Source organism: Peromyscus maniculatus, chromosome 2, assembly GCF_049852395.1.
Source record: "Peromyscus maniculatus bairdii isolate BWxNUB_F1_BW_parent chromosome 2, HU_Pman_BW_mat_3.1, whole genome shotgun sequence".
NCBI classification, from domain to species: Eukaryota; Metazoa; Chordata; class Mammalia; order Rodentia; family Cricetidae; genus Peromyscus; species Peromyscus maniculatus.
This window is the reverse complement of record NC_134853.1, coordinates 13,597,309-13,622,098: the sequence shown is the minus strand read 5'-3', so window position 1 is coordinate 13,622,098 and position 24,790 is coordinate 13,597,309. Positions and strand designations below refer to the sequence as shown.

General features: G+C 38.1%; 1 protein-coding gene across 3 annotated transcripts in view; it reads left to right on the top strand.

The window, feature by feature from the left end:
• The first annotated feature begins 4,191 nt into the window (after positions 1 to 4,191).
• The window catches only part of LOC143271796 (uncharacterized), a 51,110-nt gene continuing 30,511 nt past the window's right edge, over positions 4,192 to 24,790 (top strand). For 2 of the 3 annotated variants that reach the window (XM_076563781.1, XM_076563780.1), the window contains exons 1-3: positions 4,192 to 4,639; positions 4,969 to 5,037; positions 7,225 to 7,295. In XM_076563781.1, the coding sequence (XP_076419896.1) occupies positions 4,253 to 4,639; positions 4,969 to 5,037; positions 7,225 to 7,295 (527 nt within the window). In that variant the 5' untranslated portion in view covers positions 4,192 to 4,252. Of the gene's footprint in view, positions 4,640 to 4,968; positions 5,038 to 7,224; positions 7,296 to 8,842; positions 9,009 to 24,790 lie in introns of those variants that run through there. The other variant, XM_076563782.1, reaches the window with a different exon arrangement.

The following is a 24,790-nucleotide window of genomic DNA, read 5'->3' as shown; positions in this document are numbered from 1 at the left end:
GATAATAGCGCTTACTCCATGGTTTTATTACAGGTTGAAATTGTCTAAGATAGATTCGGTATTCAAAGTTTCCTGTGACTTGAACATGACTGGAAAAATAATTATAAACCAAAAATTTGGTGAACTGCAGAAGTTTGTTAATATTTTTTGCAGTGTTCAATTTAATTTTAGTAACTTGCAGAGCTCTGGCAAGACAAAGACAGACGATCGAAAGCATGAATAGGTCAGAAGGAAACTTTGCTTGCCAAGGCAAGCCTTTCAAAACATTAACTAGAAAATTAGGCAGGAAAAGAGGCTGAAAAAAAGACTGTATCTTTGATCATCAATTGGTTAAAAAGAAGTAAGTTGACAAAGAGGAAATCACAAAGGATAACTATTTGACTGCAGTGGAAACATCAGCTGAGGTAGCCATATCTCAAAGCCCATGTAGAATGCTTTCCTAGAACACCAAGAAAAAGTATCCAGATGTCTAAACATTCTACTCAATGAAGCTTTTATATGGAATTTGGCAAACCTTCAGAAAACTAGTGGTCAAGTTTAGCAGGAATATTTTTTAGCCTATTTACATAATTTCATACATATTTTATGCTTCTGCAATACATTTTTAGCAGTAGCCATGTTTAATTTCAGATTTCCTGCAAATTCTCTATTTGCTTGCATGTATTATTTTACTGCTTCCTAACAAAATGCTTTGGGAATAAACCCAATATTTACACCTGTGAACAAAAATTCCACAGAGTGGTGAAGAAAAGACCACATAATGATATCATTAAGCCCTCTGTTTCAAGATGATTTTGTAATTCTGCTGACCTTAGGAAAGGAAAGTAAAATACTAATTTGTTACTGTCTTATGATTTAAGATTGTGTACTCATAAGTAAAATCGTATATACATATATATGTATATATTTGTATATGAAGGGAGAGATGGGAAGAGAAGTAATGGAAAAGTCCTTGCCTAGTAAGTACAAAGCCATGCAGGGAGGACTGAGCACAGCAAACAAAATAGTAAATGAGTCCTTTATTTGTAGTTTTACATTAAAATGAGTAATTAATTATACTTTTATTAGTTGATACAATTATATTAATATGAAATGTCTCTGAGCATTATGCCTAAGTTTCCAAAGTTGGCCAAATTTAGAACGATTGTTCTAACTCACATGCCTGATTTTACAGTCTTTGCATCTACTAACTCTGTTGAAGAGAAAGGGATGAGTGGATTAAAATAGAAAAATATTGACAATTAAATTATCAGGAAACAATTAGCTCAAATTAGTTCAGTGATAGCAACTGCAAGAAACACATTTTCTGAAGGTACATGAAATCCTTAGAAAATATTGGAGGAAAGTTGAATAATTTTCCATCTGGGTGACTGGGGCTGAGTGGATATTCTCTCAGTTGTAAACAACTGAGTTTGGTAGATTTGCTTATTAAGGAAATAAATGTGCTTTAATTTTAGGTATGTGGTATCTTTCACAGGTTACATAATAACTAGAAATTGGCATAGGAAATGGTCATGCAGAAAGGAAATTACTCAGAAATAATAACATCATGAATTAGTCTGTTGTAGATTCTCTGCTAGAATTTTTGGACCATTAAAGCTGCAATGCACACCATCAATCCTATAGGAATTCAATGAAGGTGAATAGAATTGTGCCCTAGTACAACTGTTATGAGTGCTTTCTTTGTCAGAAAAAGATACCCAATTTTCTTCTGTACACTATTACTGTGGTGTAGATACATTGATGAGGAAGTTTCAGTAGAGTGAAGATAAAGAATATTTATATGGAAGCCTGAAAAAAAAAATCCATAGGTGTTTAACAAAAGGATAGGAACAATAAGAAGTGTGTGTGTGTGTGTGTGTGTGTGTGTGTGTGTGTGTGTGTGTGTAAATTGGCTTTCACAGTTGGATTTTGAGCTGAAACCACCTGGATTCTACAGCCATTATTCCCAGAAAGAACAAACCTAAGAAAAGGGAAAATGATATTCTGGATACTATTTAGAATGCTTAATTCTCAAGGAAAACCGTCAAAACACTTTAAATGATTGAGTCAGACCAAATCAGAGCAACATTTCCTTTCATTAATTTACAATTAACTCATTTAATACATTAATTACATCTGCAAATTATTCATACTAACATCCACTAAAATTTTTGTGTGCATTGATGAGAGTTGTGCCTAAAATCTACATGTGGGTTTTTTCTGACTGACAAGGAAGAAGAAAAAAAAGAATAAAGCTGAAAAGATAGAGGAGGGGAGGAGACAGGAGGAAAACCACAGGAGAGGAAAGGGAAGTAAAGGGACGGGAGCGAGAATCTCCAAATGGAGAGGATAGGAAAGGAAAGGATGGAAAGCAAGAAAATAAAAGGAGAAGATATGCAAGGAGAGATGAGAAAAATAGAGGAAGGAAAAGGAAAGGGAGATAAAAGGAAGCATGATAAAAAAAAAAAACCTATAGAAAAACATATCAAACTGGAGCTTCAGAGATCAATGACTAAGAGTTGAAAGAGTCCCGAATGGTGTGGATGACCTCAACTGAAGTGAAGGAGTAATAGGAATTACAATTATGGGAAAGGAGGAGAAACATGTTTTATAGTTGTAGAAATAAACTCAACCACTTAGAATGCTGTACCATGTAAAACTGTACTTCAAGACTGAATGATAACACATAGTCGAATCAAAAACATAGCAGAACAGAAAAAACAAAGAAGCAAGCAAACAAACCTGACTTACCTGTAGACTAAATGTGGAACTTTCAAAATATTGGGGGGAAAAGAGAAAAATAAAACAGTATAAGCATAATATTGAAAGTGCATAAAAATTAGTTCAAAACAAATAAATGAGTGAAAAAATTTACAAGTACAGGTTATCAATAAGAGTTCTAATGAAAATGAACTTGTAAAAAATAATAATCTTGTATTGAGTTATAAGTAAGCAGCTATATTTGAAAAAGTGTATAAAAATGAGCATAGTGATATTTGCATATATATGTACATATATATTCATCATCTTGCATAATTTTAATAAATGATTTAAATATACAGGGAGCATGAAAGAAAAAAATTAATTGTTTAAAAATAGAATGAAGGCCAAGAGAGTTTGAGGAAGGGAAGATTCAGAAATGAATAACAAAGAAATGTAAAGAATCCCAGGGAAACCCAGTTCTCTTTATAATTAACGTGTGTAAATAGTTTATATCAAATTTTATAAAGTATAGTTTGCTATACTTCAGTGTCTCCTTATACATAAAGTATTATAGTGTTACTTCAAAGTACATTTAGAATATTTTTATGTATTAGCTGCTCTAGAAAACCCACTGAAGCTTTAAAATAGAAAGTGCACTTGATAATATAAAACTGGAGAAAAATGGGTTTATATAAAATCCTCAATAAAATACAAAGTAGAAAAATGTGTGCTTGACCACAACAGGAGGGACAGATTGAAGGAGCAAATGAAGAACGGAAACAAACATGTTGCATATTGGTCCAATTTCTACCAATCATTACCTAGTATGTCAGTAGATTAGCTCCATGTAATGATGGAGAAAAGCTCAAACTATATGCTGTCTATGTGAATTCTAATTGTGAAATATAAACGCAGATATGTATTTAACATTTAATAATGGATTTATTCCTTTCCCAGTGTCATGCGTTTTCCTTCTTTGTTAAAATGGGAAGAAAATCAATTTTCAAATCTTATCTTTTTCACTAAGTGATCGGTGTGAGATCTTAACTGAACTTACTGACTTCAATGTGTTTTCCTAGTTCCTGTTTTGGGACTCCTGTCCTGGGCCCCATTGTCTAAACCTACCTGTGCTAGGTTGATTTCAATCCTCGCGGGAGTCTTTGCCCTGGAGGAGATGGAAATGGGGGTGGGTGGGCTGGGGGGAAGGGGAGGGGTTCAGGAGGGGGGAGAACAAGGGAATCCGTGGCTGATATGTAGAATTAAATTACATTGAAAAATAAAATAAAATAAAAAGAAATAAAACGCAAGCAGACCTCAAGTGCAGAGACAATGTTATACCCTGATTTTTGCTCAGTGTGTTTTTGACATGATCACAGCTAGATCCTGGATATATTTGGTGAATGGCAAGGCTGAGATGCCAAACCTCAGTAAGAGTTTTGCCTCACAATGGGCATTCAAACATAGGATGTTCTAAGGCGTGACCTGTGAGCTAACTGCCACAGCTGGTCAAGCACCAGCTCAGTTGCTGATATTGGTGCAGTAACATCTTTAAGGGGCATGTGCAGAGATGGGAAGGAAGCTTCCTAGCATTTTTTCATGTCAGCCCCTTCCTTTTCTCCCAGGCAGTCATCCATCTACTGCTCCAAATAACATTCATCTCTTGCCTTCTAAGACTTCCTGTATTCAGGCTTGTCACCAGGCTAATCCGCTTTCCGTCTTCTGCCCTATCTCTTTCCCTCCTCTGAAGAATACTTCATACTACCCCACCTTAATGATCTCCATGCCAAGCTCTTCCTGTCTTACCAAACTTTCCTTGAAGCACGAGATCCCCTTTGAACCCCCGTCCTATGTTTCCTCCATCATAGCTTCCACTCTTTCTAATAGAATTCCCCCACTGACCAGTTCCCTAGTCTCTCACCCTCACCAGGAAGCGAGGCACTTTCTTCCGGATCGGGTAAGTCTAAAATCTCATATAAGGACATGGGCTTCCTTGTAAATGGATCATTTCAGAAAGGCAAGGAGTAAGCTTTGCTAGAAGCCTTGCACTGTGAACACATGAACCGCAACAGAAAGGAGTCAGTTTGTAGTTTGGTCCCATTTGGTGTTGGCATTTGCTTTGGCTTCTCTTGTCTGGATATAAATGAAAAACAACCCAGATTTTCTGAAATAAATCAATGGGCTAAGAACAGACTGTATTACAGTCACTAGAAAACTAGAAAGTCTTTTTTTTTTCCTCTTAGGAATTAGTGCACAGATTCTAGTAGAATTCACCATGTCTTTCAGAGCTTGAAGAAGAATCATCTGGACTCACGGACTAACACTCAAGGAAATGGACGGCTTAAGGGGTCCAGGGTAAGTCTGGCTTAGTAATGCTGAATGTACAAGAGCTATAGAGGTGATGTCTAGGAGGATGGGAAGGAGCCACACCTGCCTTAGTTTAGTTTGGGATTTTATTTACAAGTGTTGTTGATTATGGATAAATTCTTCAGCTATTTTGTGACTCAATTTTCTTACCATAAAATGGAAGTACTACGGAGATTATGACATGTATTCAGAAAAGCTAAAGACATAGCAAGAGAGAGGTCCCAAAGTTAAGTTCCTAGGAGTATTTTATAAGAGGTAAAAAGACAAATAGGCAAAGAAGGATGAAGATGGTGTAATTGATTAAAGATTATATATATATATATATATTTCAAAGAGATAGACAATACTGGAGATTTAAGATGAGTTAATTAAATTTTCAAATAAAATATTTTACTATTACCATGAGAACATAGTTTTACAATATATTTGGGATAGTATTTAGTGTATATGTAAATTATGGAAAGAATGAAAATGTTTATGAAGAAAGCATAATTTATGAGGAAGGGAGAGAATAAAGATATATAACATAATACAATTGTGAAGAAATTGTGATTAGACTAATATACAGTGAGGAAACCAATATTTAACACAATCAAGCATGATATAGAATTGTCCAGCGAATGCAAAATGAACTACCTTATGAATCCTATTTAAGGGTCTGTAAGATGGTTTAGTAGGAAAAGGTGCTTGTTCTCCAAGGCTGGCAATCTGATTTTCATACCTGGAAGTCATAGGAAGATTAAAGTAGAAAACTAAAATCATATAATTTCCCCATGGCCTCCAGCCATGTGCTGTGGCACATCAGTCTCCTGTCATGCACACACTCATGTACACGGAGGGAAGAATATATTTCATTGTAAATGGTCATATTTATAGTGATTTAGAAACTGGCATGGACAAATAAAGCAAAATGTCAGACCAACTTCTCTGTTGGCAATGAGCAAACCAGTTTAAATAAAGTCACAGATGCATTTAAAAATCAAAGGATGGATCTTTCTGCTGCAATGGCTCCTTTGTTGGTCTATAGGCTCCTTGTTGCTAAAAGGTATTGAAAATCTCATTTGTAATTACTTAATTAACAATTTTAAAAAATTATAGGCTTTAAGAGGTACCAGCTTCTTGATATTTTCCTAATTACTCCTTTGGAAAAGGTCTCCCAGGTTCTAAACATGTGTCCCTGTCTTATGTCTTTAATCATCTCTGCCAAGAGATGGGAAACTCTATACTGTTTCATGGGAGCAAAGTACTCTTCCAGCTGAATTTCACTTTTGCTGTTTGCCACAATTGCTCTTATGTATACACCAATGGACCATTTCCCTGGATAAAAAGGTTGTTGCCATAGACCAAAGGGTAGAAGAGTGCTTATGCTTTACAATAGGCATTCAGTCTTCAGAAGCAATAAGGAGTCCTTTGAAGTAACTCCCACAGTAGCTTGGGCAAAGTCAACCATGGACTTCAGTGAAGAGAAAAGTTTGAAGTGTCTTCTGGAATGGTAACAAGTAAGATTTCCTGGATTTTACATGTTAAACCCAGTTTCCTATTTTGATTATGTCCTCCCCCCCCCCCCACCATTACTCAATCCTTCTTATCCCACCTCCTACCAGCCTTTTAGGCCACAATGTGCTCCCAAGAGCAATGCATCATTTTCTGTTTTCTGCACCATTCTTTCCCTCCTCTAACAATACTCTGCAACCACACCTTAATGATTTCCTCATCAAACTCTTCATGCTTCCTAAGCTTTTCTCCAAACTCTATTTGCTTTCTTCTACGTTCTTACACTTCTCCATTAATTTGAACATCTCCTAAGAAGCCTGTCGAGTAGTTAGTTCCCCGTTCTGTATTCAACAGTAGTACAATACCAGGTGCTTTTCTGAGACTCAATAGAATGGGATTCAGAAACCATCATTTCCCCCTCTACAGTTGCAGTTGAGCTGTGCTAAGGACCCAGTTTTCTAGCAGTCTGATCTGGTATAAACAATGAATACAGCATAGAACTGGGAACTGCATTAATCTATTTGATTGACTTGCTCTCTTCTCTGTATATGACCCTCTCAAAAACAAAACAAAACATCAGAGACTTGAGTGTACCAGTGTCTTAGAGATGCTAATTTTGTTGTCACTGGGAAGCTTGTGTCTTCACATGATTATTTGAATCTACTTCACTGTGCCCTTTAGATGCCACGAAAGAAACATGGAGAGAGACTGACTGGAATAACTGAAGTGGAAGAGACTCCATCCTTCAGCATGTAAGGCTTCTTTACTTAGCAAGCACTGAAGATCACAGCAACAATGGAGGTGTTGTCTGAAAATATGGGGTAGAGAGTCACACTTATCTGGGTTTGAATGTGGACTCAGCTTGGTAGCTGTGTAATCACAGATGACTTGGTAAGTCATTTGATGACTTGGCATCCTTACAATGAATTGGAGACGGAACCAGAGTTATGAACTGCTAAAAATTTGTTGTAAACTAGACATCCTAGTCTCTCTCATACTGAAAGTCCTTAAGAAATGTTGACTTAGCTGGTGGGTATTAGCTTATTCTGACAAAAATCAGAGATAAACTTACAAATCTAAAAGGCTGCGTGTCTGTAAAATATTTTAAAGCAGCATCAATAAACTTGAGCCAAGAACATAATCATTGGGGATTGGAGAGGTGGCTCAGTCATCAAGGGCAAGTGTTTGCTTTCCCAGAGGACTTAGATTTTATTGCCAGCACCTAAATATCAGATCACATGACCTTTGTAACTCGAGGTCTATGGGATCAGGTGCCCTCTTCTGGGCACTGCATTCATAAGGAGCACAACTGCAGACTTAACATTTATATAAATAAAAAAATGGTGGTGGCACACGCCTTTAATCCCAGCACTCAGGAGGCAGAGCCAGGTGGATCTCTGTGAGTTCGAGGCCAGTCTGGGCTACCAAGTTAGCTCCAGGAAAGGCGCAAAGCTACACAGAGAAACCCTGTCTCGGAAAAAAAAAATGAAAACTAAAGGAACATATTCTTTATCAAGTAATGAATACTTAGAAGAATGGGGGCTAGGGAAAGAAATTTATACACAGTAGTAGATTAAGAAATTTAAAAAAAAATGGGAATGTGCACACACACATAAACATACACACAAACCAGGTTTTGTTTTTCTTGGCTTTTTTTTGTTTGTTTGCTTGTTCTTTTGTTTTCGTTGAGAAGGAAGATCGGGTTTCTTCAGATAATACTTTGTATATGGTGATGTTGAATTTACCACTACATTTTCAGACAACTTCATTTATGACAAGATCTATAGGTATGCCCAGATTACCATTTGAAGAATTAGAAAAATGAATTTGTACATGTTGCAAGTTGTCAACAAATACCCCCTTTTCACTATATAAACTTGTTAAATGCCACCAGATTATTTTTTAAGGTCAGTTCTTTGTATGATTACTTAAAGAGGCTCATTCATTCATTAAACATAGAAAAACAAAATTTCTGCTATGAGCTGGTTACTTTTCAGGATCAAGGGCTCTAATAAGACCAATTCTGCAAGCCCTCTAGGCCTTCTCCCCAGATCTCTCTATTGGAGCTAGCTTTATTCTAGAGTAGTGGAAGAGAGGATGCCTCATATTTCAATAGCTTGTTCTCAGTCAGCTTCTTTATACATCTGTGTATTTAAGTTTGGGATTTTATTTCTGAGATAATATTAAGCAAGGAAAAGCAAATGCTGTGGCTTGATTTAAACACATCCCCACACAATTTAAAACAAGAACTTCCTACTTCAATTCAATCTTCATTTTGATCCTACTTTCTTCTCTTTAGGTGAACTCACAACCCCAGGACTGCAGGATTTCTGAGTCACTACAATATCCAAGTGACATCACTGTTTACAAATTAAAATCCTGAATCTTGGAGATCATTACTAATAGTCTATCTATTGTGTAGCCATTTTTGTGTTGAATAAATAAAGTGCACAATGTCCACAGAAGTCAATGCTTAGTTTATAAATAAATAATGTCAGAGTTAACTTCCAGAACTACAGATTTTAAAACAAGGAAAGTTAACAAGAGGGAAGAGAATTATAGAGTAATGTTAAGGGGTCAATATTTAAAAGAAGAAATAGGATTCTTAAATATCTCTGCATGAAAAAGTGTCAAATCACTTCAGGAAAAATCATGGTAAAAATGAAAGTGCAAATAGATGAATATTCTATTTTTAAAATAGTAGTTTCTTTTTATTCCTCTCTTTTCTCTTGCCCTCTCCCTCTCATTCCCTCTCTCTTTCTATGTTTCTCTTTCCATCTCTCTATCTCTTTCCATGTCCCTGTCTGTCTGTCTGTGTGTATGTGCGCGCGCACACACACACACACACACACACACGCCTGGTTGTCTTCGTGTACTCCTTGTATGCAGGTGTTGGTAGAGGTAAGAAAAGGTCATTGTGTTCCCTGGCACTGAAGTCACAGATGGTTATGAAGCACCCGTAATGAGTGTTAAAGACTAAGCCAGGCTCTTCTGCAAGAGCAGCCAAGTGTTGCTCATGTCTGAGTCATCTCCCCAGCCACTTAGATAAAATTTTTAATACCCCTTCATCTTAAATAGAAAGGAAAAAATAGTGAAATTCAGTAAAAGAATCAGTCATCTTTGTTGTTTACTTCTTGGAACAGTAGCAGATCCTACATCCTTCTCAAATTCCAAAGGAAAAACACAAAGATAACTGATATTCATGGTCATGGAACTTGTCTTGAGACCCAAATATTAGGTGGAGCTCAGGGAATCAGGTGGAAGAGTGCCAGGAAGGACTTGGGAGCTAGAAGGTCCAGGACACCATGAGAATATGGCCCACAGAATAAATTAAGCAGGGCTAAGAGAGGGCTAAGAGGGGCTCACAGAGACTGCAGCTACAATCACAGAACCTGCATGAGTTTATGCTGGGTCCTCTGCATATATCCTGTGGTTGTTTAGTTTGGGGTTTTTGTGGGACTCCTAACAATGGGATTGAGGACGTTTCTGACTCTTTTGTCTGGTCTCAGGGCTCTTTTCCCTCTACTGGGCTGACCAGTCCAGCCTTGATATGAGGGTTGTGCCTAGTCTTACTGCATCTTGTCACATAGTGTTTGGTTGACATTACTGGGCGGCCTGCTCTCTTCTGAAGGGATATGGAGGAGCGGTTGATGTGGGGGAGAGAGGAGTTAGGTGAGGGGAGCTTGGAGGAGGGGAAAGAAGGGAGGAAGGAGAGGCTGAAATCAGGATGTATTGTATAAGAGATGAATAAAGAAAAAGAAAAAATTATCATCAAATAAGGGAATAAAATCAGTTGAAAGTAACAAAAGGAAAAGTGGAATAAAATTATTATAGTAATCAATGAAATATTAATGTGAAAAGATCAACAGCATCAACGAGCTTCAAGCCAGTATAGGAAAAAATGAGAAAATTTAACTGAGAGCAAGAAGAAACTAATAAAAACATAAGGGAATAACCATGTCACATTAAGCTGAAAACATGTCCATGGCAAAAGGCAAAGTCTTTTTCATTTTTAAAGTTCAATTAAAGTCAATGTTTCTAGACAACTAAGATAGAAGTATGAGCAAGAACCATCCCCACCATTGATCTGAGTCTTAGCTGGAGACAGTCTTGTGAGTTCCTAGGGTTTTCCCTAGCTGCAGATTTCTCCCCATCCCCCTAATGGTATGCTCTGTCAAGATATCTCTTTTATTACTCTCCCTCTCCATTTCTCCCCCATGTTCCCACCTCACATCCCCTCCCATTCCCTCCTCTCTATTCGCCCCTCTCAGTTTGCCCAGGAGATCTTAACCCTTCCCCCTTCCTGGGACGATCCTTGTGTGTCCCTCTTAGTGTCCACCACTTTCCCTAGCTTCTCTGGGCTTGTGGATTGTAGCCCGGTTATCCTTTGCTTTGCTTCTAGCATTCACTTATGACTGAGTACATACTGTGATTGTTTTTTTGGGTCTGCATTACCTCACTCAGGATGACAGCTGACCCAAGCTAATGGGAGATCATGGGCTCTGGACTGACAGCTGGGGAGCCTGCATGGGACCAAACTAGGCCCTCTGAATGTGGGTGAAAGTTGCATAACTTGATGTATTTGTGGGTCTCCTGGCAATGAGACTAGGACTTACACAGGGTACACAAACTGGGTTTTTAGACCTCATTCCCTATGGTGCAATGCCTACTCAGCCTTGATGCAGGAGGGAGGGGCTAGGTCTAGACCTAGCACCAACATGGTATAACACTCTGTATTGACTACCCAAGGGAGGCCCTACTCTCTATGAGGAGAGGATGGGGGTGGAATGGTGGTAGGTGGCAGAAGCCTGAGAAAAGATAGGAGGGGGAACAGGTTGGTATGTAAAAGGAAAGAAAATCTATTTTTTTTAAATAAAAATTATATCTGCTTGGAGCCTCCCCCCCACCCAGCGGTAGGATCAGAATCCATACCTGGTGCATGAGCAGGGTTTTTGGAGACCACTACCTATGATGGGACACCTTGTGCAGTCTTGAGGCAGGGGGAAGGGCTTGGACTTGCCTCTACTGGATGTGCCTCCCCATGGGAGACCTTGCCTTCTTGTGTGTGTGTGTGGGAGGGGAGTAAGGAGGGTTGGGAAGGGGTAACTTGGGAGTGGGAGGAGGGAAGAGGGGGGAATCTTTGATTGGTGTGTAAAATAAATGAAAAAAATTCTTAATAAGAAAAAAAAAAACAAACAAAAACAAAAAGTTATAAAAAAAAGAAGTATGAGCAAGTTCAGTATATCAGAAAAGAAAGGTAATAATCATTAAGAGTAACTGTGTACCTATTTGATGAGACACATGAAAACAGGCCCAGCCTTCAAAAGCTACAACTTGGGCATATTTGCACAAAAAGAAACCATTTCATTATTTGTATATCTATTCAAAAACTTAACAGTTAGTGTTGCCAGACTTGGGTCAGATACGAATGGCAGAGCATTTATCTACCATAGGCAAGGCCTGGTATCAATTTAGAAAAGTTAATTATTTAATTCCAATTCATATTATTATAATATGCTAATATAAAGGTTTCTAGATGCATCAGTAGTAAGATTAAGGAGATTATGATAACAATGTCATTTTTATAAAAGATAAAATTGTGAGCCAATCAATTTTATATTCTAAAAATGTTGCTCATGTTAAATGATGCCCACTCTATATAATTTTGATTTTCAAAGAAGTATGTAAACTCTAGACTCATAACATTGACAATTTTTTCAGTAATTTATCTTGATTAGAGTAATGAACTGGCTGAGGGCAAATGGGAGTCAAATAAATGTTAGTGTTGAAGGCTAAAATATAGTTTCTTTTGCCTGTGTGCTACCTTTCATTAAAATGAGGGATGGGTATGACTCTAACAAAACTCAGAATTTTAACAAGGACTCAGATTATGGTACAGGAAGTAAGAGCACATTTGAAAATAATGTTAACATCAATTTGAGACACACACCAAATTATATCTGTAGAGCACTTGCTTGAATAGAATGGACTGAAAAGCATGCATCATGAGTTTAACACTTAGATATAGACTCTTACAGACTCAACATTGTTCTGGAATCTGCTCTATAGTGTGAATACAATAGGGAGGAAATATGAGACAACATAGTATTACAATGATTTAATGCTAATATAATAATTTCTAAGTACAGATAAATTGTGCTAAATTCATCTCAAATGCATTAAAAATGAAAATTATGCATTGTGAGGTGCTCGATTACTTTATTTTTCTGTGCTATTCTCTTGAGATTCAGTAAATTTTCATTTATTAGTACCTTCTTCAGTTTTTTGCTAACACAGTTTTTGCTGTCTTTTGACTTTCAAGTATCTCGTTTACATTATATATAATTATTGTATACATAATGTAGCATGTACTACCCAAGAGCAACCACAGAAAAAATTTCAAAGGCAGTTTGACAGCATGATCATTTAGAAAAATAACGTAGCAAGTTGTGTCCTGGGGCCTTTCACCTCTCCAGCCATGATCTGACCAGGACTGCAGAACCAAATAAGAAGTACCTTCTTGTGGAGCATCCTATAATCCAACCAGAAAGTGTTTAGCTACCAGTAACAATTGTCCCACCATTGCACCAACACTCATATCTGCTGGACAGTTTGGTATTACAGTACATGAGTTCCAGTTCTGGGTTAGACTACTAAAGACTAAGAAGATATCTTTGCTTCCTTGGCAGCCTGCATAGCACCTTCAAGAACTATGATGAAAGCCAGATAACAGGGAGAACATTTCCCAGTTGATTTGAGATGGAATTATCAGTTCCTTGCAGCTACAATGCATAGCGTCTTCACTAATAAGAACTTACCATGGAGTTATATTGGGTAAACAAGTGCAATTGAAATAGTGGTATTAATTTAGGAACTTCAAGGCCTTGTCTAACATGCCTATGTATCCTATACCTTGTACTTTGATTTTCAATTAAAAAGAGTTTATGACTTCCTGGAGTGACACTGTCTATCCACACAGGGTAATTCTATTTCTACTATTTTATTTTGAAATGAGTTAGCTAACTACTGTGTTTCCATAAGTCTTTTATATCTTTAGTTTTGGTTAACACTCCTACTGACCCTCTGTTCCCCATCACTCCATTCCTATCTCTTCTTCACACTTTATTCCTCAGTATCCCCTCAGATCCTTTCATATATATCACTATCTTGCCTTTTTAAAAAGTTGTGCTATGAAGGTAGACTTCTGAACGTCTTCTTATACTCCTTCATTTGGATAAGCCTCCCTTCCACCCCATGATTCACCCATACACCCATTCCTTTCTCTGCTTAAGGCTTTCTGTTCTCAGCATCCTGCCTCACTGTTTTCAAAGCGTATCTGCATGTTATATCCCAAGAATTCTAACTGCATCCCATTTACTCTCAGACTTTGTTTGGGCATGTAACATTTCCCAGATAAATTCCATATTGTGCTCTTCTAGAATATTCAAATCGTTTCTTCCCTCTCTGATACTTCGGCCACCATTGCCACAGACCATGAAGTTCTTTAAGATCATTCAAGAGATAGATGCTAAGATGTGTGTGGATCCATGTAAGTGGATCAGCCTACATACTATTTTCTAGCTTACTTTTGTTTGAGGACTGTAGAGGGAATCTTAAAAGTTCTTATTAATAAAATCAAACCTGAGGCGAGTTATTAGGGTCCATGCTGGTAGATCAGAGAGACAGAACAAGCCACAGCTATCTCACCTCGCCGGATCCTTAGCTGGTCTTGTCTCCTCAGACTGGAGGCCTCTGCTGTGGATATTGCTCTCTATATAAATAAAACACTGATGGCAAGTGACCAGGCAGGAAGTAGGTTGCCAGGCTGGAAGTAGGTGGGACAAGGAGAGAGGAGAATTCTGGGAAGCGGAAGGCTGAGGAGAGAGACACTGCAGCCACCGCCAGGACAAGCAGCATGTGAAGACTCTGGTAAGCCACCAGCCACGTGGCAAGGTATAGATTTAATGGGTCAATTTAAGATAAAAGAACAGTTAACACGAAGCCTGCCACGGCCATACAGTTTATAAGTGATATAAGCGTCTGAGTGATTATTTTATAAGTGGATTGTGGGACTGCGGGACTTGGGGAACCTGGAGAGAAGCCCTCCAGCTACAAATGGCGCCCAACGGCTCGAGTTTCCACCTTAAACCTGAGAATATTTAATAACCAATTCTAAACAGAGCCAAAACCAGGTTCCTGCTTCTTGTCTCATACGAGCAGCTAGACGCCGCAAAACGCGGGTTTGAACACTGGCGGGTTCCTGGCGTGTGCGTTTGGCCGGCAGTATGGCGGAAATGAGGTGTCTGCCAGCGGCACATTACGCTGTGTGGTAGATTTAGTCTTTACTAGTATTTAAAAAAAAAAAAAAAAAAAAAAAGGTTTCTGGGCTACACCCTGCTTTGATAAAAAGCTTAGACCCACTATTTCTGAGACTTGATGACTCCCAGAGCTGGCGGAAAACGTACCACAGCCATGTTGGTAAGCTGAAGTGGGCGGAGCCAGCTGCCACAGCGCGGTTTCAGTCTTAGAATGGTGCAGTTTAAAGCAAATAGGCTCGAGGTAATATAAAAAATAAGCCACGTAAAGATGGCTACCACACAGAGAATCTGGATTATGTTGTCTTTGATATTCGTAACTGAAGAAAAACATTTGATTGCAAAAGCTGTTCAGTTATGCCAAAATGTATATTTTAAAGGTACCTTGACTTCAAAATTTGGATATAAGGATATGTTACTTTGGAAAAGAGGTTTTGCTTTTGTTTCCACAGAAAGCCAGAGACTGTGGATTTGTTCCAGATTAAGATACATCAGGTTTCACCAGCCAAGACCCCCTGAAAGGTCTCTGATGACACCATGGCCCAGATGATCCAACATCCAGAGCGGTTTCAAGGCAACTGGTTCACACAATACAGCCTCACGGACTACCCCATAGGCTTAAAATTTTCTTTGCTTCCCCATAAGATACAGCGCCCCCCTCCAGCATGAAGTAGTAAGAGATGCTACGCCCAAATTCCCAAATATACCAAGCTGGCTTTAGAGGTGGAATTGGCTCACTCCCCCTCTAAACCCAGACATATTGCTTTTAAAAAAATGGTTAAGAGATTCTTGTGTCCCAAATCAGAAGAGCCCTCTGGTGTGGGACAGAGAAAAACCAATATTTTTATTTAAAACAGGTTGATTATAAATGTGATCTCTTTCAAAAAAAGTAAAAGGGGATATGATTAGATATATAGGAGGATGTGGAGATGATAAGATAAAAGGGTAGATTAATGAACCTACTTTTAAAGAACAACTTGTTTAAAATGTTTTACATTGGTATAGATTTTAGTTTATGTTTAAAATGTTTTACATTGGTATAAATTTTAGTTAATTGATACAAACTTGAAGTTAATTTTGTTACACTGTATATATATATTTCTATTCTTGTTTGAGGTATTATGTTTAACTCATTTAAAATTGTAATGGATAATTAAAAATAGATTAATAATCAGTCATCTATGATAATCATATTTGTAGCCATGTTAGTTAAGTCTTCTAGGTATACACAGATATATTTCAGATAGATAGATAATCTTCAAACACTTCATAGACCTAGAGAATATGGCATTTAAATAACTTAGAATTCTGTTGACATGAGACACAATTGCTCCTGGCTGCACCAATTTGATCCCGAGAGAATGTTGGGCTTCTAAGACATTTCCATTGGGAAGTTTGTCTTCTTGGCACAAAATGGCCTACTGGGCAAAGAACTGCCCTTGCCTTGATGGCTGACAGTACAAATATAATGCTGTCCTTTCTGGACAAGCGGGACACAAGGAAAACGACCACTGTACTCTGCCAAGACAGGGTAAGATGGTCTCTCAGAATTCCTGCTTCTGAAAATGGTCTGTCAGAGACTCTAGGCCTGTAGCCAATTTGAATGCACCAACAATGCTGAGAAACATTAGGTGACTGTCCAGGCTGCCAGCTGTCTTGGTCTACTCTTGCAAGATTCCCGAAGTTGCTTGCATCCGTCTACCATTTCTCAGGTACCATTATGTTCCTTCTCAGGTCTTTGATGTGGTTGAAAACTAGATAGTTGTAATTTCCTCAGTTATGATAAAAGATAATTTAGATATAAAACCTTAAACTCATAAATATAAGATAGATAGGACATCTTTAGTATTGTAACTGTAATTCTTGCTCGATAATTGTTTTGTTATATGTAATTTTACCATTTTAAAGTTAAAACCTTCCTTTTTAAAAAAAGAAGAAAAGGGGAAGTGCTGTGGATATTGCTCTCTATATAAATAAAACACTGATGGCAAGTGACCAGGCAGGAAGTAGGTTGCCAGGCTGGAAGTAGGTGGGACAAGGAGAGAGGAGAATTCTGGGAAGCGGAAGGCTGAGGGGAGAGACACTGCAGCCACCGCCAGGACAAGCAGCATGTAGAGACTCTGGTAAGCCACCAGCCACGTGGCAAAGTATAGATTTATAGAAATGGGTTAATTTAAGATAAAAGAACAGTTAACAGCCTGCCACGGCCATACAGTTTATAAGTGATATAAGCGTCTGAGTGATTATTTTATAAGTGGATTGTGGGACTGCGGGACTTGGGGAACCTGGAGAGAAGCCCTCCAGCTACAGGCCTCTGAGTCCTCATCCGGAATGGGTCTCAGCTGAATTACTGCTCAAAAGCCTGAAGCTTAACCAGGCCAAATGCTTAACCAGCCAAAAGCTTCTAGTTTCTGGTCTTCATTCCTTATATATCTTTCTGCTTTCTACTACCACTCCCTAGGATTAAAGGCTGGCTTTCAGGGATTAAAGGCGTGTGTCACCATGCTTGGCTATTTCCAATGTGGCCTTGAACTCACAGAGATCCAGAGGGATTTCTATTTCTGCAATGCTAGGATTAAAGGTGTGAGTGCCACCATTTTCTAGTCTTTGTATCTAGTGGCTGTCTGTTCTCTGACCCCAGATAAATTTATTAGAGTACACAATATTTTGGGGAACACAATACCACCACAGAGGACTTTAAAATTTTTTTATATGCTAAATAGAGCAGAAGGTTTCAGGGCAATATGAGATAAAAAATGAGGGAAGTTCTGGGGAGGTGGTTCAGTAAATGAAGCGCTTCACAACTGGAGGATCTGACTTCAGATTGCTAGCACCCATATAAAGGGTCGAGAACAGAAATATGTGCTTATCATCCCAGCACAGGGAGGTAGAGATAGGAGGACTCTGGCCAACCTGTGTAGCCACCAAGTAAGCGATAAGTTCAGGGGGAGGCCCTGTTAAACAGTGGATGGGGAGTAATAGACGGCATTAGTGTTAACCTATGTGTGCACCTAGGTGCACACACCTCCACATATAGACACCCCCACAACAACGAAAACTCGACTGAGTTTGTGAGTTAGCAATTCTTGTGTCCGTTTGCCTTGTAAGGTTTGGTTTTGGTATGGCTATCATGTCAAACACAAGTTTGCTCTGCATTGTCCATTTAATGGTTTCTGGTTAGTGGTTATCAAAATTATATGCTTTAGTTCACATTTTCTCTTTAATCAAAACTTTGTACGACTGTTTTTTTACTCTTCCATGTCTCAAATTTTCAAAGGTATATTCTAGGTGCAAATGATCCCTGCTGCCATTGATAATGTAGAAGAAACTGCAAAAACCTGCAACTCTGAGATGACTGTAAATTAGTAGTGAACATACCAGCTTCATAGATATTAGAAAATACAGAGAAATCTGGGAGCTGTTCCAACACAGGGACCATTGTATTTGTCACTACTGTGTCTGTTCGCATACTTTCAAAGCTCCATAGACAACATGATGAGTCTTTGTCTTACTTTGAAAACTAGACCAGAAATCCAGATCTGCTAACACAGGAGCCAAGCAAACCTGCCCAGTCACCTCCCTTAGGGAAGTGCTTTATCCATACAATTTCATTACTTTGAAGGCTCTTTATTGAGGTAGTGTGAATTGTCATCCACTAGTAACTTTCTTTAATGGCTGGTACATCTTTGTGGAGTATGGATCTTATTTCTGGTTTTCTGATCATCATTTGTATGGGGAAACATATATCTCTGTTACTTATTCTCATAACTAGTTCTACTTATAATTTAGTTCCACTAAGTATCTAATACTTGCCTCTCTGTCCTAAATCAATGGCCTGTCCTTGAAACGAAGCCACATATATTGTCTTTACCAATAATGACAAAGTGTTTCCATGGTTTCCCATTAATTCACTTGAAAACAAACGTTGAATTAAACTAAGATGTGTTTGCAAGGTTTGTCCACATAGAAACTCTTGCTTTTAGCAGTGATGATTGTATTTCTTTTCAGCTACTTCATTACAATGCCAATGATCTCTTCAAATTTCTTTCCTCAATTCTTGATGTGGCTATTGAGAATTTTAATTTCCCTAAATGCCTGTCATTTTTAGCATTCTTGTTCCATTCAATTATAGGTAGTTCTGTATGCTCTCGGTAGTGGATAAAATAGTAAAAAATTTGCAAATATTCAATAACGGTACTTAAATTTTTGTACATTTCCTTGAAATTTATTGAATTCCCATGGCCATTTAAATATTTCAGTGTTACCTCTCAAAATGTTCCCAAATATTCCCAGTAGAATGCACAATTAATGAAAATTCATTAGCATATATTATCATCATTTTTATCATCTGATTTCCAAACAGGAACTAGGTCTGGATGTGAAAATAAACAAATTTGTTTTAGAGGTTATGGTAATGACTGTTATTCTCACAATGCTCTCTATAGCTTTTATTGATGTTTTTATAGATATACATTTGTCAAAGGTTTGACTGCATATTCTTTTTTCTAATTTTGTTTTAGTCAGCATTGTGGAGAAGAGTCAGTTCTTTCACATAATTCTTTATCATACATAAAACAGTTCAATATATACAATTATTCACAATTCAAGGTATTTTAAAGATGACAAATCTTGGTGTAATATTAAACCAGTACTACATTATTGGCTATTGTAAGATGTCCTGAAAATGTAGAACTAATTTGACTGAGTTCTAAAAACCTTTGCATGAAAGCACAATTCTTAGAACAAAAAGGGTATGAGATAATTTATTCTAGTATCAAATATGAGAGTTCCTGGCCTGACAACACAGATTTGGGCTTCCCTAAATACCATGTTCCATTATGGAAGCATTTATATAGAAATTTATTGGTTATAGAACAAAGAAAGTCCTATGTCTAAATGTTTACCAGATTCTTTAGTGGGGGCCACAGGTAACTGGTTTACAGCAAAGCACGGAAACCTCTGATATGTTTTCAATATCTGGTGATATTCTTAGCTTTTGAGCTGGTAAAATCTAATGGTAGACTAAAAATACATTTTCAAGTTTTGATAGAAAAATGTTAGACTAGATACCCTGGTGGGCAGTGGATACCTCTCAAAGGGACTAAAAATAACATAAGATAATTTGGCTCAGGTTTGCAACAAAAATTTTAACTCTTTGTGATCTTAAAATTGAGTCCTTTGAACTTTAACTTTCCCCTTTTCTTTCATCTTGCTTTTTTTGTTAATCCTCTGTAGATTTATATTATGCCCTTAAACTAAAGCTTAGATGCCACGTATCTGCTCTTTATAAGATAAACAATGAACTGAAAAATCAACAACTCCACAAATAATTTGTCTTCATCCAAATTAGAGAGAAAATCATGAAGACACCAGAGACTTAAACTGATAAGAGTGAAAACACAGAAGCAAAGAGGCTCAGAGATCATCGAGGAAAAAGTTGACAGAGCCAGATAGCAAGAGTGCCTGCTGTTAGTGTGTTCTCGATATGACAGGGATCCTTCACCCAAGACACTTGGAATATGTGGTTGCCTAAACAAGACTTGCATGATGAAAGCAAGGGCCTCCATGCCAATGTGGATGGGGAACATTTCACATGTTCCTACACCTAAAGGAGTTGCCAAAGACATCAGTGGTTACTCTGAGAAGAGGAGACTCACTCTTCTGCAGTGAGGTGACTGTTTATAGGGTATCCATTCCCAATGAACAATCCTGAACACAAACACAGTATATCTATGTATATATGCATGTATATTTGTGTATGTGTATGAATGTGTAGGTACATATGTGGCTGTCATTTTTTTTTTACCCTAAGGGAGCATGCTTCAGATTTTGAATAAATCATCATCTGTAAAGATGTGAACCATTTCTTTATTGTAACTATAAGTAACCATGTAAATATATGCATAGAAATATATTTGCTTGTCTGAATATCTATAAGTAATACACATTTTATTATTTAGAGTAGTTATGGAGGGGAAATAATTTTAAGTATGGATTTTTTGAATTGTTTGTAGTTCTGGAAATGACTCATGAGCCATTACACAGACTAAAGTTCTATTCACAATACCTGGAAAGACACTCAGCCTATGACTTGATGGCAGAAAATACATGCAAAATATTACAATAAAGAATCTCCTAATTCAACAACTCTCAGAGGGTTGATCTGAATGAAAACTGATCTGAAAGATAATATCTTTAAAAAGATTTTCATCAACCTAGTGAGTATTAGAGTTTTCTAGTTGCTCTTAATATTTCTGGACAAAGAAGGTAATGGAAGGATGCCATTAGTGTAATAAACGTTAAAACTTAGATTTATTCCTTCAAGGCATTGGTCACTCCGTGTTGCAGAAATCAGGTGACAACACCTGAAGCTCCTTTGCTGGGACAGAGTTAAAAGCCAGGCTCTGTTATGGACACTTCAGCTCCTTATTTACGGTACCTGTGTCTTGCAAGCTCTTTGTCATGCATGCTATATTTAACTAAATCATGTGATGTTAAACTTTCTTCTAGCAGGCCAAAACTCGTACATGTCAAATATTTCTTTCTTATTTTTTTTTTAATAATTTCCATGAAGGCTGTCATCTACACCTCCCTCAGTCATTCTGTCCACGATAACTCTCTCTCTTCCCATTACTTTAAGTTATCACTATTAATGATGACTCTGTGCTTTAGAGGGAAGCCTCTCTTTCTCTTTTAGACCCCATACATGCTCTCTCTGATTTAATGTATTGATTCTTTTCTAATGCTTTCCTCACTCAAGGTCTAGCCATGATCTCAGGGATCTTTTCTTAATAAATCTCATTCCTGAATGGTAAGTATGCATGTATCAGCTCCTCTCAGAAGCCAACAACTGGGATTCTCCTTTGTCTATAGACAACTAAAGCACTCTGTAGAAATTACCTAAATGTATTGTTGTTTGCCTTAAAGAAGCCCCCAGCTCAGTCTCTCATTTGTTTGTGTCTGTGGTGAGAGTGATCACCTGTTATAAATTATCCTGGGTTGTGGCTTGGAGGAGAAGGAAGCTCAAGTAAGATTACTCTTCAGATTCAGCTTTCCTAGGAGATAATCTTGTGATTAGGGGTTATGGGGCATGAGGTGGGCTTGAAGGGGTTTTAAAGGAAGATCGAGGCTTCCCTTTAACAACTCAGAAGATAGTTTCATTAAATGAGATAAAGCAAATGAGTAACAAAGCGAGTCAGAGTCATAATACATGCACAACAGAGGCCAGAAAGGGAGAGAAAATAAACCAGAAACAAGAGGAACTTCTGATTTCTGTAGCTTCTAACCCTCCATCTTCAACAAGAGCAACATTTTCATCCAATCTGAGGGGACCAATCCTCACTGCCTGATGAAAATGTAGTGGCGTCTTCTGGGAAGTATTGCAACAACATGTCTCAGGATCTGTGCATAGATTCTTTGCTTCCATATCCACAATAACTCAAATCCCAGATAGCCTTTTTTATTATTAAGAAACTTTTTATTCATTTTGCATACCAACCACAGATCTCCCCCCTTTCCTCCTTCCTACAGCCCCTCAGCCTTTTCCTCTGCAACCCACTCCCCATTCCCACCTCCTCCAAGGCAAGGCCTCCCATGGGGAGTCAGCAGAGCCTAGTACATTCAGCTGAGGCAGGTTCAAACCCCTCCCCCGAACTAAGGCTATGCAAGGTGTCCCACCATAGGCACTAGGCTCCAAAAAGCCATCTCATGCACAAAGGATGGATCCTGATGAGATATATTACATTTTAAAAGAACTGCTTCACATGTAACTCTTTTGTTACTTTTCATGTAGATAGCCATGAAACATATATTTGCTCTGTATAGGGCCTATTCATCCTATATAGGGCACCACAGATCAAATAAACAATCCAAGTTTGTCTTCCTGAACAAGAGTATATTGGTATTTCTTTTGAAGCTTGGGAGATTTAGAAGTATCTCCATCATTGCAGAGTCACAACCAGCATGAATGACAACTCATGAAAGCTGTATTACCAAGGTACCAATTAAAAGTCCTTTACCTTTCATGTACTCTAGAACTCCAAAAGGATATAAGCAGCTGTGGGACAGAAGCAAATGGCAGCTGAAATCTCAGATCCCAGATCTGCTGAAAACATTTTTTTTTCTGGCAGATCATGTTAATGTTTCTATTGTTACTGTCATTGGCCTAGCTATCATGATAGGTTCTGCTTGCTTCATGGCTGAATTAAATGTATCATGGGATGGCTTTTTTAGAGCCCATTCCCTATTGTGCCATGTCTTGCTCAGCCTTGATGCAGAGGGGAGGGGCTTGGGCCTACCCCAACTTGGTATGCCAGTCTCTGTTGAATATCCAAGGGAGGCCTTAACCCCTATGAGTAGTGAGTGGGGTGGGATAGGAGGATGTGGGGATGGAGAGGGAGAAGGAGAGGGAGGGGCAACAGTAGGTGGTAAAATGAAAAAAATTTTAAATAAACAAGTAAACCTTAAAAATATGTGTCATTGCTGGAGAAAAATACCTTAAAACATAATTTAAAGAAATAAGGGTCTATTTGGGCTCACAATTTTTTGAAGATACAGTCCATCAGAGTGTTTAAGGCTTGGTGGTAGATGCCTGGTCATATTATGTCCACATTCAGGAAGTAGAGACACATGAATACCAATCATTTGCTTGCTTTCTTCTTTTTATTCAGACTGGAACCCTCAACCCATGGAACAGTGTTCCCTACATTTAGAATGAGCCTTCTAATGCTAGTTAGGCCAACCTGGAAACTCCCTCAGGGACAAACCTAGACTTTTGTATCCTAGGTGATTCTAGACTTTTGTGAGGATAACAAAGAAACGTAACCATCACAATAGACAAGGTACTCTGGTGGTTACTATGACAGTATCTGCTTCACAATGACTAATGTTCATGTGATACCCAGAGGTAATGGCTTCAAAAGAGTCGTGTTGGTTACAGAGACAGAAATCCAGTGAACGTGTGTAGAATGTGTATTAAAGATGTTGGGTGACGTTAGGACACTGAGTGGAACCAGATAGAAAGCATTGATAAGACCTCATTAAGCATAGGTTATCCATTAAATGTTGCAGTGTGAGGCTGTGAAGATGATTCACCTGGTAAAAGGTGCTTGCTGTACTTCCGTGATGACCTGAGTTCAGTTTCTGGAACATAAATAGAAAGAATATGATGATCAGCCTGTGAACGTCCAGCACCCCTATAGTAACAAATGGGCGAGACACAGGATAATAGTCTGTACACTTCTGTGATTTCCAACTAAGAAAAGTTTGTCTCAAAATAATGTGGAAGGAGAGAACTGGTTGATAAAAGATCACCTTTCGATCTCTACACACATGCCATAGAAAACATGTCTATACTACACCATACTACACTACACACACACACACACACACACACACACACACACACACACACACACACACATGCACGCACGCACGCATGCACACATGCATGCACACAGAGTTTTTTATTCAAAGCTCAGATGCTGTAGTGCACTGAATTGGAAACAGCTCCAACAGATTTTGGCATTTGTTGGCTGCACGTGGAACTGAATGTATCCTATTAAAAGGTCATCTGGAAAGGACAATCCTGCTGTGGATATCAATGAAGCAGTGGATTCTCAGGCTGTTTTGTTTCTTTATTGCAGTGCTATGACTAAATACCTGACAAAAAATCAACTAAAGCAAAGAAAGATTTATTTTTTGTCTCTGATTTTAACAGGACAGATTTCATGACAAGGAGGTCATGATGGAGTTCATGGCAGCAGGAGCAATGGCCTTGGACTCTTCACATCCTCTTGTCTTGGAAAACCATAAGGCAGGAGAAAACATGTTGTAGTTCCTCTCACACTTATTCCTCAGTCCCTTAGGTACCGCTTATGATTCACATAGGAAAAGGTACTGTTGACTCCTATGTGGATCAGAATACAGTGAAC